At 36.8% G+C, this 19,064-nt stretch overlaps 1 protein-coding gene across 1 annotated transcript in view; it reads right to left on the bottom strand.

Moving 5' to 3' along the window:
- LRP1B (LDL receptor related protein 1B) overlaps positions 1 to 19,064 on the bottom strand; it is a 2,070,111-nt gene that overhangs the window by 905,019 nt on the left and 1,146,028 nt on the right. The window contains exon 8 of the mRNA XM_081584839.1: positions 3,206 to 3,428. Within this exon, the coding sequence (XP_081440965.1) occupies positions 3,206 to 3,428 (223 nt within the window). The remainder of the gene's footprint in view (positions 1 to 3,205; positions 3,429 to 19,064) is intronic.

Below are 19,064 nucleotides of genomic sequence, written 5' to 3'. Positions count from 1 at the left end.
TGTTTAATTCAGTGAAACCATGAGCTGTGTAGGGCCATCCAAGATGGATGGGTCATGGTGGAGAATTCTGACAAAATGTGGTCCCCTGGAGAAGTGAATGCCAAACCACTTCAGTATTCTTGCCTTAAGAACCCCATGTTTCATGAAGAAAACATATTCAGTAGCCATTTTTCAAAGGCTAGTGAGAAACTTTCAAGCATATTCAGTAATATGGTTATGGCACTGTTACATAAAATTTGAGATATTTTTGTTGGCCACTTATTTATATAATCATGGATATACATAATCTATAAAATCATGGTTTTGCCTATGAAAGGACTGATGAGAAAGCACCTTTGAAAATCCCATTAAAAAAAAATACAGGTTACACTACTATTCCCAGCATGGAAATTAATAAACAATGAAATCATATATTTGGAATAATTATAAATAATATTTCAGCATTCTCTACTCAGAAATTGCATTCTTTCTAAAGCCTATTTATAATGTACATGAAACTCTGTGATATGAGAATAACAGTGTTTACTGTTCTCCATGACACTTCACAGTTAACAGCATAACTTTCCTACTTGGCAGATGTCTTGGGGATTATGGGTAAGAATAAACTTCTTGAATTGATGGAAAGCTTCCAGTAAAGCAAAGGAAGAATGAGTATACTGATTTTCTCATACAACAGGGCACATGTTAGGTGCAAGGCCTTTGGGAATTCCTTGTATTATACTTAATTTAAAATAGTTCTGGACCAGGGTATGGTAGATCTGTCAATTGATTTGCTGTAGAGATTTTGATGAAAAAGCATTTGTCACTATTCTTTGGCATTATATTGTACTTTTGGTCCACTTTTTAGTATAGATTTTTAGTTGAGAGAATTTGAGAATTTGTTATAAAAAAAATTTATAGAACAAAAATCACAAACATTTGTACTTAGGAAATCTTGCCAGTTCATTTGATTTGCTATCTTCCTAGCTTACATGACTCTTCATTATAATTTCTGATTCTCTCATATAAGATGTTGACTAAAAGTAGACTGTTTTTTCATACTGTTTTGGACATATTTCAATTCTTCATGTCTAGGCAACAAATGAAAGAATAGGAATTAAGGGGGAGAATCATTCTATGTTGAAACTTCTGTAATCACTTTTTATGTTAGTATTAGTTCCCAGTAAGTGTCATATGAGGGCTTCCCTCATAGCTCAGTTGGTAAATCATCTACCTGCAATGCAGGAGACCCAGATTTGATTCCTGGGTCGGGAAGATCCCCTGGAGAAGGAAACGGCAACCCACTCTAGTATTCTTGCCTGAAGAATCCCATGGACAGAGAGGAGCCTGGCGGGCTATAGTCCATGGGGTTGCAAGTGGTGGATACAACTTAGCTACTAAACCAAGAGTCATAAAGGAAGGAATGTGTGTATTTATCAATAATATTTTCTGAATAGATAGATAGATAGATAGATAGATAGATAGATAACCCAATTTTGATTTGGGCAATACTTTTTTTCTATAAAAATTATAAGCAAGTTAAAGTCTCCCATTAATTTTCATTTATTTTATGCATGCTTTGCTCTAAGTGTGGTACCAGCCATCTGGAAGTGTGAGGTCATGGCATACCCACATTGCTGTCTACTTAGCTGCCAATCCACAGTCCAGGAGAGAAAGCATGACTATAGAGGTGGCAATTGATGAGGGTAGAAAACATGTTCATACGATAAAGATCAAATTTTACTCTCTGCCTCCATGCTTGCCTTCAGAAGGATTTATTTACCGTAAAGTACCTACAGTGTTACTCTGCTTACTATCCCCAACAGAGGTGGGAGGAACTCAGTGTGGTATACATGCCATTCTGATTACAGGACAAATCCTTACAAAATTTTACCTATGTTGGAATAGTTAGTGGCAGACTAAACATATGTTTAGGGAACCAGCAAAACACAGGCAATAGAAATGGGGAAAAAACGAATAATTAAAAACTTCAGACATTAAAAAAAAGAAAAAAAAAAACTTTTAAAAGTAGCCATGTGGAAGATCATTTGAATTCCTCATCCTGTTTCATGGTGTGAAATTTCAATTACATATACACCAAAGAAGGTACATCATAATCGTTTCAGAGACTAGGTGCTCTAAGGTCATAACTAAAGATGGCCAAAGAAATCAAGATTTTGAGAGCAGTCAAAGGTGAGAGAAAAATAAATGGCCTAACTTCTAATACTGGACACTTTTTTTTAGACACTCGGATCAGATTAGTGCATTGTTTATCTGCTAAGGAAGTGAAACTATTTCATTGTTAAATGCTGATTATAAAGGAAAAGTAACTTTACATGAAAATTACATAGTATTTGTACCTTGCATTATAGAAGAAAGCAAAGAAAGCCACTTACTGCAGTTCTATAGAATGAGAATTTCACATGAAATTAGTAAGATCAGTGGGATAAAATTGAATTTCAAAAGCATTCTAGTGAATAAGACATCTCCACTTAGAGATCTTCTTCAATTGTTAACTGAATGTTATTTACAAAATCTTGTAATTCAGCAAGGGAAAAAAAACACAGATGAGAAAAAATTTTACCTTAATGCTTTTCACAAAATTCTTATTTGGGGAAGCAAATACTTAAACACATCAGAAGGCAAAATATAATCCAACATATTAAAATAATAATAACACTTCTGTGAGCCAGCATTTGCATTATTAGCAAAAAGAAAAAAATATATATATATATATACACACATACACACACACACACACACACACACACACACATATATATATATATATATATATATATATATATATCTTCAATGCCACATAGGACAAATGATAGTTCAGGTTTTTGCAAATGAAATATTTAAATTAGTTTTTAGTAAGTAGGTCATAACATCTGTCCTATTCTAATACTTTTCTTTTTTACTATTGTAGCATTTCTGGTTGTGTTTGCTGTTTTTGATTTATTTCCGTTGGTTTTGGTTTTGTGTGCTTTTTTTTTTTTTTGAATAGAGGGAAGGAAGGAGAGCAAGTCCTCCCCCATCATGTATTATGGAGTGCACTATGAAAAGAACATTCTCCCATATAGCAAACACATCACAATTTTTATGACCCACTGCAGCTTGACTTTATAAGAAATTTTCAACACTGCAATTTTCAGTCTTCTTCCTAGTATGAGACCATTCATTTTATTACCTTAGCTGCATTTTCCGACCAAACTGTACTTACTTGTCTGCCTTGGATGATAGTATGTCTGTTTTTTCCTTGATAGTCCACTACTTCCACACAGTCCAAGTAAAGATCTACCCAGTAAACCCATTTGTTGACTAGGTCTAGTGCCAGTGCAGCTGGCTGCTCTGTCTTGGAATCAATTATCCTTGTTCTGTTCATCCCATCCATGTCACATCGCTCCACTTTGGCCACATTCCCATAGTCGGTAAAGAAAAGTTTCCTGTTGAAAGAAAACTAAATGTTAAAGTGGAAGAGTGGGGGCAGCATATTCAATAGAACCATCTGTAAAACACAGAACTTTTCCTTCTAATTTATTTCAGTGGTTACATCTGTTAGCTTCCCATAACCGTTTCCATATAATATCACTCATAAACAAGGAAATCTGCTAATGAATATTGCAGGGCATAAGGGAGCAGGTTAACTAACAACTGTAAAATTTCCCCAAAACGAATGATTATGGTAGGTTTATTTTTGTATTAGGGGAAATGTTTCTTTAAGCTTCATAGAGCTGATACACATATACCACAGGAGGTCTGTATAGCCCATTTGGAATAAGCTTCAGAAGTGAGCCAAGTAACCAGGCCAGGGCATGTGAGCTATCAGGCTTCATCTTCAACCTGCTTTTCAAATTGCTTGGTAATGTCTGTCTCCTATAAAAGCTATTATGTGGAGCTCAATGATGCTATGAGTAGTAGAGTATAGCATACCTGCAATGGAATTAAGCAGATGGAAAAGCAAATGTGCCATTCATAGCAATGAAAATAAATAATCACCCCCAAACCAATCCCAAATTCTCCCAAATATCCCCAACTGACAAAATTTAATAAAGATAATGCAGGCCATTTCCTTTCATTTTCTCTTTATATATTTTAAAGAAAAGGCTGAAAAGCAATTTGATCTCTGAGATAAGAAATCCTTCTATGAAGTGCTAACAGCATGTGTCAAAGGTTTAAATACCTCCAGCACCTCAGTGTCTAATATTTGATTAGTATTCACTATGTTTAGTAAACAGAAATCAATTTCAATTAACCTGACAATATTTTAACAAGATTATATACTCATGAGAGTAAATTATATTCGTAAATGGAGGACCATCTTGCCTTCATTTAAAAACCATCTCCAGAATAATCTTATTTCCAGTGACTGAGCAATATTAAGATTACCTAGAGTATAGAATATTCAATTTTGCAAACTTGGTGAATTAGTTTTTAGTTACCTGTCTCAACACTGTTGCATCATCTCACAGTATGGGGTATCTTTCAATACTAAGGAATATTATTTAGGCTTTAATTGAGCTCTTTTGCTATGGGAAGTTGTGACCGATTTTTAAACATTAATGCATGTGTAGCGTGAGCCAGATTTTATTATGAGTATATATTCCCCCAAATATTTTGAAGGATCAATTTACCACAATAATTTAAAAAATAAAATGTTTCATCCTAATTGCTCCTGAAAAAAAAACAAACAAAACTATCACAATAAGTTAAAAAAAATGTTTTTCAAGTGACATTCCATTCAGGTGAAGAGATTTCTATTCCAGTGAAGAAGAAATAAAGGGGCATATGGTACATTTTATTGTCATGCTAAATACTCGAACTTCTACTCCTGTGATAGCTCATTAGTTACCTTCCGTCCTCCCTTTCTCCCTCTCTCTCATCTTTACCACAATCTCTTCCTGCTTCCATCTTTCATCTTCTCTTTCTTCACTTCTTAATCAATTTGTTCATGGTCATCTCAAGTTAAGTTACTATTAAGATTACTAGTTACCTCTTTCTTACTATAGAACACTGTCCACTGTTCTTATCATAAAAACTCTATTTCTCACCTCATACCAAAATGCTTGTTCTTTTATAAGTTTTCTTTTCCAACTGGTCCATTTCACAGACCAGATAGATGCTGGTGTGCTGGTAGCTCGGCTTTGGCACAGGGAGTCGGAGGCTCTGGCCCACTGTGTACCATGTTGCATATAAACTATGTATAGTGACATGAAGAAGGGGGTTCCAACTATCTACATGAGGCTGAATAGGAAAGATGAGTCTCGAGATTAGAACTTCTCTCAAGTCACCCTGAGGTGACTTAAATAGATGTGATCCTAAAAAGACAAAAAGAGAAGTGTGCCAAGACAAGAAGCCTGGAGGCATATTTTTAAAGAAAGAAGACCAAATAAGATTAGAGGTTATGATCAAAGACACAGACTCTTATAGAGGCCTAAGGGAGAAAAGTTCCCTGATAAAGAATTGGAGTGGCTGGCTGGGTCAGTCACTTCACACACACAAAAAAAGAATACAAATCTTGAAGATGTCATTGAGTTTGGTATTTGTTAGAATACTAGTGATTTTTGGTACTTCTATCTAAAAAAAAAAAAAAAGTTTAATTATAGAGGAAAAGTGAACCTGATGATAATAAAGGAGGTTGGGAAAATGTAAATAGTTTGTCCAAAAAGATTTTCAGTGACACTAACCTATTATTGCAGGGATGATTCAAGTGATTCTTATCTTAATTGCAGGACATAATAAAACTGGTTGAGGCAACTCTGAATAAGCTTAAGAAAAGTATGAAAGAAAAGTATAAATATATGATTCATCAAAATTTTGTGGTCTTAATGAAAATGTAAAACCAAAAGAACAGGAGGACTTTGAGTATGTGAAATAGCATTGAGCTAGAAGAAACAGTGAAGAATTTGTCATTGTACTTCCAGCACAAAGCAGAACAGTGCTGAGTGGTGATATAAAAGAAGGTCTTTCCATCAAATTAAACTTCCCCAGATTTGAGAATACTGACTATGATTCAGTTCCCTTATAATTGAAATGCAAGAAATGAAAGTGTTCTCCAGGATAGCAGGACTAAGAACATAAATCTACAAACAATAAATATCCATAGTCACATGATTATGACTATCATTATGACTGTAGATGTTTCTTTGCTTGTTTTAATACAGTTTAATTTTAGTTTAAAATTATCTCCTACTGTTATAGAGAAGAGATTCATTCCCAGGGCATTGTTTAATTGATGTGTGACTTATTATAAACAGAAGCTATAGTTTTAATTGTCTGAAACATAACTACATTCCATTCATGATAAAGTATAGCTAGGGTTTGATAAAATCACTCTTTTCTTTCTTATAAAGAATGAATCCCATTACCTCACTGATTTTAATAAACATTTGTGAGATAGAAAGATCAGATTATTTCTGTTTTACGGATAAAATAGTTTCCAAGTCCACATGGACAGCTTGTCAGAGCCATAATACACATATTTGTCTTGTCTTTTGTTTTTAATGTATTATTTTGAAATAATTTCAAACTTACAGAAAAGTTGTAAGGATTGTAGAATAAATGTGTATACCTTTCACCTAGATTCACCAGTTTTTCAACTTTTGTTCCTCTGGACATTTTTAGTACCATATGAACCATTTGACACTAAATTTCAGAAATGATGACCCTCCTCAACTAAGATTTCAGTGTGCATCCCCTAAGTACCAGGACATTCTCTTTTATAACCATAGTACATCTAACAAAATTGATACATTTAACACTGCTACAATATGTAGATTTTATTCAAATATAGCCTGTTGAGTAATAATGTTCTATATAGTAAAAATTTCTTTTTTTCTATACTTTAGACTCCAATCCAAAATCATGTATTTCACTTAATTACCTTTTCTCTCTAGACTCCTCTAATTTTCAATAGTTATTTAGCCTTGCACTGTTTTTTGTTATTTCAAAAGTATAAACATGAGTTGTTCTGAAGAATATTTCTATTTTTTTTTTTTTAATTTTGATGTGGACCATTTTTAAAGTCTTAATTGAATTTGTTACAATATTGCCTCTGTTTTATGTTTTGGTTTTTTGGCTATATGGCATGTGGGGATCTTCGCCCCTCAACCAGGGATCCAACACACATCCCCTGCATTGGAAAGCAAAGTCTTAACCACTGGACCACCACAGAAATCTCCAATATCCCTATCCTGAGTTTGCCTAATTTATCTCATAATTAGATTACTTTATGCTTTTTGAACTGAAATGATATAGCTTTATATGTTATTATTTATGTTTCTGGGTTTAGAAACCAGTGGTAAGCCTATGCTCTATTCAAGAAATTCCCTAAAATGAAGCACAGGTGGTGGTTTGAAATCTCCTTTATCCCATCTTATTCAGTGTTTTCTGAACACTTAACTCTTAATTTCCAGGGTTTTCAGTCATCCTTTAAGCATCTCCTCTCACAAGAACCAAGCATTACCTGCTGCTTCTAGTACACCCAAGGAGCTGCCTGTGTAGCAGTCTGCATATCAAACTCATGGTGGCTGGTGGAGACCGTTCCCAAATTTGTCCTATACCCCATTCTCTTGGGATTACAGTACTGATATTTCCTATTGCCCTGTTCTTTCCTATAGTACCAATTTTTTTATTCTCTAGAAAGTAGAAGAAATTAAATTGAGATTTCTGTTCTCTAGTTCTTAACTTCCTTTTTGCTGCTAAGTCACTTTAGTCGTGTCCGACTCTGTGCGACCCCACAGACAGCAGCTCACCAGGCTCCCCTGTCCCTGGGATTCTCCAGGAAAGAACACAGGAGTGGGTTGCCATTTCCTTCTCCAATGCATGAAAGTGAAAAGTGAAAGTGAAGTCGCTCAGTCGTGTCTGACTCTTCGTGACCCCATGGACTGCAGCCTACCAGGCTCCTCCGTCCATGGGATTTTCCAGGCAAGAGTACTGGAGTGGGATGCCATTGCCTTCTCCAACTTCCTTTTTGAATGCCATTCTATTCAATTCCTACTAACACAAAATTAAAATGAAACAACATCCCAACTACTGTCTCTAATGTATGCTTAACTATTAGTTCATAAAGGAAAGGAAAATTTCTTTCAAACTTTTAATTATTCATCCAACTCCTTAATCGTAATTTGACAGCTGGAGTAAATAGGAGTTTGTCATATTGGCTTCCATATCTCATTTCATATGAGAAACTGATTTTATCTGAGTCCCTGTTGATTACATGACTAGCCCTGTCTTACTATAGACAGATAAGTATTTTATACAATTGGGGATAGTAAGAAACTTTGAGTATTGTTGGTAAACCTGCCTGACATAAATCAAAAGTCACAAAGGGAGCACTGACCGACAGTGACAGAGCACTGTGCTTACAGAGTTATGGCCCCAATCATCCTTACGTTTTAAAGCAAAGCAATTGTTATACATACTGATGTCTTAAAACATGTGCTTTTTTTTTTCTTTAACTGATGAAAATAAGGCTTACTTTTCCAAGTGATATGTGATTTAAGTGATTCTTCCAATATTTTTGTACTTTGTCCAAAATGACAAAGGGGAATTTAAACATACCAGAATCCTATCTACATCTTTTTTTGAAGAAAGCTGCAACCTTTTCTTAAATATTCATTCATTCATTCATTCATTTGGCTGTGTTCAATCATAATTGTGGCATCTGGAAACTAGTTCCCTGACGAGGGATCAAACCTGGGAACCCTGCATTGGGAGCACAGGGTCTCAGGCACTGGACCACTGGGGAAGTCCCCTTCCATATCCTTTAACTGTGTAATCAACTCTGGCTTTGTGTCATCATTCTTACCGCTAACATTTTGGTTATGGCTTAATGATGGAATTTAGAAATTTTCAGAGTTCTCACAATGTAATTATCTATCATTCATTTAACTGTTTAAAAATGAGGTTATACAACAAGATTTTGGTTAAGAAATGAATAAGAAGGGAGTGAGGCATAAAACTCAAAGGCCATACATTGCTAAATTAAAAAAAATATATCATCGCTCTGATAAGGGCCTAGCACACTCTCCATGTTTTTAATCAGGTGTTAGAGAACTTCATATCTTCACATTTCAGGAAAAATATATGTATTTTTCTTAACAACAATTACATTAGAAACATCAGTTTTTGATCTTGTTTTAAAAATAACTATGTTATCCAAGAAGCATCAATATTAATACTTTATTTTTCTTCCATTGTGTTTACAGGAATTGAATAAGAAACTGATTTTCTACATTATGTGGAGTAATTAAAGTATACTTTGAATTAAAGTCAAAATATTAAATATTTAGCATTGTAATTCTAAAATGCAATTGTGAATATTAAAGAGTAATGAGTCTTCAGAATAACAGGTTTAAATTCAATTTCTATTAGCTCCTGCTACTTAAGGGATGTGGAAGATAAATAAACTATTTTCTCTGTCTAGCCAAGATTGTTCAAGACAGTGATTTATTGATTTTTACTTGGTTGGGGTTTTTGCTTTCATTGTTTGAAAAATCTCTCTTGAATTTGGTTTTCAGTTCATACATAAACACACAGAAATTAAACTTGACGTACAGGTTCCTGCTCTCAGCTGGCTACTCTATATTCTGGAAACACTCCCACTAATAATTCTGTTGGAAATGTTAATGAATTAGATATATCAGTCAACATGGCTTACTCAATCAACATCCTCATTTACCTGAATCTGCCCCACTCAGTTAGTGTTCCTGAGAGTGGCATCCCTATGTGGCAATATTATCCCTTCCTTATACCCCCACCACCACCTTGGGGACATTTGATGCAAGCAAAATACAATTATAGGCTAAGCTGAATCACTCAGACCCTTTCTCTCATGAATCCATACCAAACGGTATGGAGCTCACCTAGTGGGCAGCTGTGGCAACATGGGTGGAGGGTTGGGTGGGGTGGGGTGCAGAGAGGAGGAAAACCAGCCATGTGCATAGATATAGAGGAGTCACCAGATAAAAACAAGATAGAAGGATCCATGCAGTCTTTGGGCAAGAAATTCTCTAAGAGTCCGTTTTAATTTCCTGTCCGCAAGTAAGTAAACACGTGGGAGTTACCATAGCCTCTTGGAGATCTGTATACATTTGAGTGGCTTTGGTGGGGGGTTTCAGTACTTGGAAGCCGATGTGCCATAAGTAAAACACTGCATTGTTTAATGTCTTATATTAAAGATTCAGATAACTCTTGTATTAAAGATTCTGAACAATCAAAACTTATACTGCCTAGGAAAAACATATTGAAATGCCAACTCTACGAAAAGGAATCATTTTATAATGTTCACATGTAACCCTCATGTAACCCCAACATGGCATAAATATATATAGATATATAAATAGAAAGCATCTGAAATTTTTTTCTGTAATCTCCCATGAAAACAGAAAAGAAAGATATTAATAATGGATAATATATTTTTTTAAATCATGTTTCTTCATTTTTTAAAAAATATATTACTCAGGATATATCAACAGATTTTCAAATGTTCTTCCCAATTTGAAGCTCTCTAAACACTTTCACAAATTCAAATATGAACTCTATCAATCTCCATCCTATCCCAACCCTGCCTCTAACTCATTTTTTTTTATTATTATTTCAAGCAAATTCACCTTTTAAGCTTTAATCCCCATTTGTTTTTCATCTTTCCATATTCTGAGAGCTAGAAGATAATTCAGCAAGTAATAACCTTGCCACTACAGTGGCAAACAAAGAAAGGGAAAAAAAAAGTAAAGTAAAAAGATTTGCCCATTATTATTATTATTGTTTAGTCATTCAGTCATCTCTGACTCTTTTGCAGCTCCAGTGGGATTCTCCAGTCAAGATTACTGGACTGTGTTGCCATTTCCTCCTCCAGGGGATCTTCCCTACCCAGGGATCAAACCACATATCTGGGTCTCCTGTGTTGCAGGCAGATTCTTTACCGATGAGCCACCAGGGAAGCCCCCATTATTATTTCTTTTTATCTTTATCACATAGCTATTTTATAAATGTTTAACATAAATGGGGACACAATGGGATAAATAACTAACCCTATATCCCTGGATTGGTGTTGCCTGACACTTGGTTTATGTTTCCTCATTCATGTCTACCACCCACTCACGACTACACTTAAACTAGAACTACCACATCTAATCACCCAAAAGATAATGACATACTTGGCCTAACATTTTGACTTTCAGGCAGCCATTTGCCTCAAGCAGTAATTGAAACCTTATCAGTTCAATTCAGTTCAGTCGCTCAGTCGTGTCCAACTCTTTGCGACCCCATGAACTGCAGCACGCCAGGCCTCTCTGTCCATCACCAACTCCTGGAGTCTACACAAACCCATGTCCATTGAGTCGGTGATGCCATCCAACCATCTCATCCTCTGTAGTCCCCTTCTCCTTCCACCCCCAATCCTACCCAGCATGAGTGTCTTTTCCAATGAGTCAACTCTTTGCATGAGGTGGCCAAAGTACTGGAGTTTCAGCTTCAACATCAGACCTTCCAATGAACACCCAGGATTGATCTCTTTTAGGATGGATTGATTGGATCTCCTTGCAGTCTCAAGAGTCTTCTCCAACACCACAGGTCAAAAGCATCAATTCTCTGGCGCTCAGCTTTCTTCACTGTCCAACTCTCACATCCATACATGACCACTGGAAAAACCATAGCCTTGACTAGACGGACTTTTGTTGGCAAAGTAATGTCTCTGCTTTTAAATACGCTATCTAGGTTGGCCATAACCTTCCTTCCAAGGAGTAAACGTCTTTTAATTTCATGGCTGCAGTCACCATCAGCAGTGATTCTGGAGCCCAAAAAAGTAAAGTCTGACACTGTTTCCACTGTTTCCCCATCTATTCCCCATGAAGTGATGGGACCAGATGCCATGATCTTAGTTTTCTGAACGTTGAGCCTTAAGCCAACTTTTTCACTCTCCTCTTTCACCTTCATCAAGAGGCTCTTTTGTTCTTCTTCACTTTCTGCCATAAGGGTGGTGTCATCCGCGTATCTGAGGTTATTGATATTTCTCCTGGCAATCTTGATTCCATCTTGTGTTTCTTCCAGCCCAGCGTTTCTCATGATGTACTCTGCATATAAGTTAAATAAGCAGGGTGACAATATACAGCCTTGACGTACTCCTTTTCCGATTTGGAACCAGTCTGTTGTTCCATGTCCAGTTCTAACTGTTGCTTCCTGACCTGCATACAGGTTTCTCAAGAGACAGGTCAGATGGTCTGGTATTCCCATCTCTTTCAGAATTTTCCACAGTTTATTGTGATCCACACAGTCAAAGACTTTGGCATAGTCAATAAAGCAGAAATAGATGTTTTTCTGGAACTCTCTTGCTTTTTCGATGATCCAGTGGATATTGGCAATTTGATCTCTGGTTCCTCTGCCTTTTCTAAAACCAGCTTGAACATCTGGAAGTTCACGGTTCACGTATTGCTGAAGCCTGGCTTGGAGAATCTAGAGCATTACTTTACTAGCATGTGAGATGAGTGCAATTGTGCGGTAGTTTGAGCATTCTTTGGCATTGCCTTTCTTTGGGATTGGAACGAAGACTGACCTCTTCCAGTCCTGTGACCACTGCTGAGTTTTCCAAATTTGCTGGCATATCGAGTGCAGCACTTTCACAGCATCACCTTTGAGAATTTGAAATAGCTCAACTGGAATTCCATCACCTCCGCTAGCTTTGTTCATATTGATGCTTTCTAAGGCCCACTTGACTTCACATTCCAGGATGTCTGGCTCTAGGTGAGTGATCACACCATCGTGATTATCTGGGTCATGAAGATCTTTTTTTTTTTTTTTTTTTAATTTATTTATTTTTTGAAGATCTTTTTTGTACAGTTCTTCTGTGTATTCTTGCCACCTCTTCTTAATCTCTTCTGCTTCTGTTAGGTCCATACCATTTCTGTCCTTTATCGAGCCTATCTTTGCATGAAATGTTCCTTTGGTATCTCTAATTTTCTTGAAGAGATCTCTAGTCTTTCCCAATCTGTTGTTTTCCTCTATTTCTTTGCACTGATCCCTGAGGAAGGCTTTCTTATCTCTCCTTGCTGTTCTTTGGAACTCTTCATTCAGATGGAAATATCTTTCCTTTTCTCCTTTGCTTTTCACTTCTTTTCTCTTCCCAACTATCTGTAAGGCCTCCTCAGACAGCCATTTTGCTTTTTTGCATTTCTTTTCCATGGGGATTTTCTTGATCACTGTCTCCTGTACAATGTCATGAACCTCTGTCCATAGTTCATCAGGCACTCTGTCTATCAGGTCTAGTCCCTTAAATCTATTTGTCACTTCCACTGTATACTCATAAGGGATTTGATCTAGGTCATACCTGAATGGTCTAGTGGTTTTCCCTACTTTCTTCAATTTAAGTCTGAATTTGGCAATAAGCAGTTCATGATCCGAGCCACAGTCTGCTCCTGGTCTTGTTTTTGCTGACTGTATAGAGCTTCTCCATCTTTGGCTGCAAAGAATATAATCAGTCTGATTTCGGTGTTGACCATCTGGTGATGTCCACGTGTAGAGTCTTCTCTTGTGTTGTTGGAATAGGGTGTTTGCTATTACCAGTGCGTTCTCGTGGCAAAACTCTATTAGCCTTTGCCCTGCTTCATTGTGTACTCCAAGGCCAAACTTGCCTGTTACGCCAGGTGTTTCTTGACTTCCTACTTTTGCATTCCAGGCAGAGACCTGTGTAAATTAGGGTGAGGATATAGAAAACTTACGTCTAGAATATAGATGGGTTTATAAAGTTTCAATATTCTGTCAGGGTCATGGTGGAGAGGTCTGACAGAATATTGAAACCTTATAAACCCATCTATATTCTAGACAGACCATCTGACCTGTCTCTTGAGAAACCTGCATGCAGGTCAGGAAGCAACAGTTAGAACTGGACATGGAACAACAGACTGGTTCCAAATAGGAAAAGGAGTACGTCAAGGCTGTATATTGTTACCCTATTTATTTAACGTATATGCAGAGTACATCATGAGAAACGCTGGGCTGGAAAAAACACAAGCTGGAATCAAGATTGCTGGGAGAAATATCAATAACCTCAGATATGCGGATGACACCACCCTTATGGCAGAAAGTGAAGAAGAACTAAAGAGCCTCTTGATGAAGGTGAAGGAGGAGATTGAAAAAGTTGGCTTAAAGCTCAACGTTCAGAAAACTAAGATCATGGCATCTGGTCCCATCACTCCATGGGAAATAGATGGGGAAACAGTGGAAACAGTGTCAGACTTTACTTTTTTGGGCTCCAGAATCACTGCTGATGGTGACTGCAGCCATGAAATTAAAAGACGCTTACTCCTTGGAAGGAAGGTTATTGCCAACCTAGATAGCATGTTTAAAAGCAGAGACATTACTTTGCCAACAAAAGTCCGTCTAGTCAAGGCTATGGTTTTTCCAGTGGTCATGTATGGATGTGAGAGTTGGACGGTGAAGAAAGCTGAGCGCCGCAGAATTGATGCTTTTGAACTGTGGTGTTGGAGAAGACTCTTGAGAGTCCCTTGGACTGCAAGGAGATCCAATCAATCCATCCTAAAAGAGATCAATCCTGGGTGTTCATTGGAAGGTCTGATGTTGAAGCTGAAGCTCCCATACTTTGGCCACCTCATGCGAAGGGTTGACTCATTGGAAAGGAGTCTAATGCTGGGTAGGATTGGGGGCAGGAGGAGAGGGGGATGACAGAGGATGAGATGGTTGGATGGCATCACCGACTCGATGAACATGGGTTTGGGTAGACTCCGGGAGTTGGTGACGGACAGAGAGGCCTGGCGTGCTGCAATTCATGGGGTCACAGAGAGTCGGACACGACTGAGCGACTGAACTGAACTGAACTGATATTCTAGACATAAGTTTTCAATATCCTCACCCTAATTTACACAGGTCTCTGCCTAAAGTACAGGGCAGCCTAACATCTGTCCACAGATACAACCTTCTCTCTTCCTACCCAAACACTTCTGACTTGCCCTCTGAATCTCCTATTCTGTGATAACAAACTCCCCAATATCCTAAGACTAAACTTTGAATGTTAATTCCACCTTTTTGCTTTACTGAAATTTAGCATCTCTTGAGCTCATCCTTTATCAGCAGTCACAGAAAATATGGGCTTCTTGTGAGAACCTCAGGAGTAGATCTAAAATCAGTGCCTCCTCAAATACTATTTCCAGAATACTACTCTCTTCTTATCTTGTAACATCTCATGTTTTTTCGAGAGTCTCATTAATAGACTGTGTAATGACAGCACCCATTCTCAAGGTAAATTATGTATTATAAAATCCTCCTACAACTGTTGATAACAATCAGAATAAAACTTCATATTCTCAACATTGCCCCAAACAGTCAGACAATTTAGTCTCTACCTATCTCTCCAGCTGTGTCTGGAGATACACTTTCTCAGTTTTAATACTTACATCAAGTAGTATTCTATATAATTTAAATAACTTGGCCATCTTTCAGTTCATTAAACAATCTACACAATTTCTTCCTTTCTCCACTTCACATATCCTGTCCCCAAGTCTAGAAAGTAATTTCTACCACACTATTCCAAATTGGCTTTAGCTTTCAACTTAAATGTCAATTTCTGTGAAAGACCTTTCCTGTTTTTCCAGTATCAGTTAGGTCTGCCTGATAAAATGTCATGGCATTCTGTATTTTTATCACATCCTTTCTTATTTAATTGCATAAAACAGATACACACAAACACACATACACACACACACACAATGGTTAATTTAAGATCTGTTTACTAAGTAGATTATAATCTCCAAGAGGAAAAAGAATATATCTGCTTTATTGAGCACTGTATACTCACAGCTGAACCATGTATCTGCCCATATTGCTTCTCTGTCTCTCTACATATATCTATATAAGCTCTGAATTCACTCCCTCATAATAGAAAAGAAAATCTAAAACTCAGACTTAAAAGCATGTTAAAAGGGCAAAAAATATGGATAAGGCCATTGTAGGGTATGAAAATAAGTTGGTTTTCCACATTATCCAGCATATCCCATTGGAATTCTTTGCTCCTAAATCATTAGCTAATAATAAATTATTGCTTGGCCTCAGTTTTATTGCTTTGCCCTCTTTTGTACATAATTCTCTTTAGAGAATTTGTAGGGAGTAGTGATATCAGATCATGGTAAGATCTGGTATTCCTGTATCTGGCCAATTTTCATTTTTAATGACATCTCAATATTAATTTCTACCTACCTGTAGATACCAGATTATAACAGCATTTGTGTGTATCTCTAAGGGGTTTAGACCATCTACTTCCAGAATATAGCAAAGTTTTGTTTCTTTGTTTACTTTAAAGTAGGATATTTATATAATCAACATGAATTTGAAGACTATACTGTCCCCTGTGAGGAAGACAGACTCAAACTGTTGAAAGATTAGATAAGGAGATACCAGTATGGTAGATAAGCATTAGTACAGGGGTAAATGCGAAAGAAGAGAGAAATTTCAAGGAGTATTTTGGGGTCTTTATCAACAGAACTTGACAGTTAATTGGGTGAAAACAAGGGTGATTAGAGAGGAGCATTCTAGCTCTATAATAAATTTCACAAAATATATTTATGGAATATACTGAACCTTCAGATTTTTCTCAGGAAATCTGCCAGGCATAAGATTACAAGTTGTCATTGAATTTAATATGGAAAGGATTTTACAATTTGGGCATATTATTTTCCATGACCAAGGGCAACACTATCTTAGATCTTCTTCAGGGGTCAGAATGTAGGATGTCAGTACTCAAAAGCTCATGCTCAATATACTTGATTCATGTGGAATAGTAGAATATTTGCTGTAATATATTGGATGTAAAAAGTTGTTCTTTGAAATATGCAGAGATGTATAACCTAATTTCCACACTTAGGGTGTCCTACTGGTTTATAAAGGCATTTTTCTGAGATGAAATAACACAGATCGCTGCCTCAGAAGCAGCTAAGGTAAGTATCCATGAAGTTGTGGACTGCTGAACAAATCTGGTTCACTGCTATGCTAATTACTAGTTAGCTGAACTGTCAATTTCTATTTTAAATTTTTACTAAATGGAAGAAAAAGCAGCAAAGTGAAAATGAAACTTTGACTACAGCATAGTAATTTTTAATATATTATTTATTGTTTATACTTGTATGCATGTCTCAGTTTGCTGTTGGAATAAAATGTGTGATAATATTGCAATGATGATAAAATCATATGGTTACATAGATAGAACCACAATGTAGAAAATAAAGATTTCTTTGATATTCACTTTCCTAGCTGTGAAAAGTAGATATATACTTGGAAAAATAAGGCAAACATCCTGTAAAGTAATAACTTCTTCATAAGTGACATTATTCAAATGCCTTTGTTTAGTTTTAAGTTGAAATGCAGGATCAAGTGTAGACTAAGTGTGGCTAAGACTGCAGAGGCTAAGGGAAGCTGATAAAGGGAAATGACTGTTCCTGCTCTGTTGGCAAAACAGTGGTGGTGGTGGTGTAGTCACTAAGTTGTGTCCGACTCTTGTGATCCCATGGACTGTAGCTGCCAGGTTCTTCTATCCATGGGATTCTCCAGGCAAGAATACTGGAGTGGTTTGTCATTTCATTCTCTAGGGGATCTTCCTGACTCAGAGATTGAACCTGGGTCTCCTGTACTGGAGGCAGATTCTTTACCAAATGAGCTATGAAGGAAAGTGAAAGTGAAAGTTGCTCAGTCACGTCTGACTCTTTGTGACCCCATGGACTATACAGTCCATGGAATTCTCCAGGCCAGAATACTGGTCTTTCCCTGGGGGGCCTTTCCCTTGTCCAGGGGATCTTCCCAACCCAGGGATCGAACCCAGGTCTCCTGAATTGCAGGTGGATTCTTTACCAGCTGAGACACAAGGGAAGCCCAAAGCCCCTGGCAAAACAGGGATTGTGATAATTGCTAGATGCTTCTAGACTAGGGTTTCTTGACCAGGATGACCTTTAGGGGCTCCATCAATAGCTAGTTTTGCAAGCTGTGCAAATTGACAAGTAGGCCAGCAGATATGTATTCCTACACGTGTTTTTGGACAAAAAGTTAATACTTCCAAAGGTAAATATCCATGTTCTAAACAGTGATTCTCAAGTTTTATTGTACACAATAAGCATCTAGATATCTTGCTGAAATCTCCATCTTCTACAATCACCGTGGTGGGAATTTGGGGAGTATTTAACAAAATTAAATATGCATGTAAAATCTCTTTCATCCAACAATATTTGTTCCAGAAATTCATCTTGAAGATGAATCTTCACAAATATGAGACAATACATGCACTAGTTATTCACTATAACGTTATTAACAATGGCTAAATATTTTTATTCAGCTTTCCTTCCTCATCCCTATTCGTTATTTCTTCCCAGATATACTCATTTGGTATCTCCTGAGCTCAAGATTCTGGGAACACAAGAGGGGATTCTAAGGTATCTAATCACTACTTCTAGAGGGAATGGGGAACAAGATTACTGAAGATAAACATGCATCATAACTTGTGAAGGAATACTCATAGGTGATTGGTTTGGGTAATTGCAGATTGTTAATTGATAGAAGAAATGTCTACTAATAAATTCTTATTAGTGTCATACTCAAAGAATTAAAAATAGTAGGCTATTCAAGGGGCTTCCCCGATGGCTCAGAAGGTAAAGCATCTGCCTGCAATGAGACAGGAAACTCAGGTTCGATCCCCTGGAGAAGGAAATGGCAACCCACTTCAGTATTCTTGCCTGAAAATCCCCATGGACAGAGGAGCCTGGAAGCCTAGTCTAAAGGGTCACAAAGAGTCAGAAACAACTAAACAACTAAGCACAGCCACACAGGCTATTCAATCATGGTAATCTTTTCTCAATTTTAGTAATTTCTAACATGGAGACCAATTAGTTTTTCAGAGAACAAATCATTTAAATCTTGTATTAGAAAGTTTCCTAGATTATTGTCTGCTGCTCAACCTTCACGACATTTTTCTTCTAAATCAGTGACTATAATATTCAACTTTATATATCAATTTAACAAGCTATAGTCTCCAGTTCAATCAAACATCAATTCAGCTGTTATTAAGAAGATGTTTTGTATACATAATTATC

Source organism: Giraffa tippelskirchi, chromosome 3 (assembly GCF_054371585.1).
Source record: "Giraffa tippelskirchi isolate mGirTip1 chromosome 3, T2T-mGirTip1v1.2.pri, whole genome shotgun sequence".
Classification (NCBI taxonomy): domain Eukaryota; kingdom Metazoa; phylum Chordata; class Mammalia; order Artiodactyla; family Giraffidae; genus Giraffa; species Giraffa tippelskirchi.
This window is presented reverse-complemented; position numbering and strand designations above follow the sequence as displayed.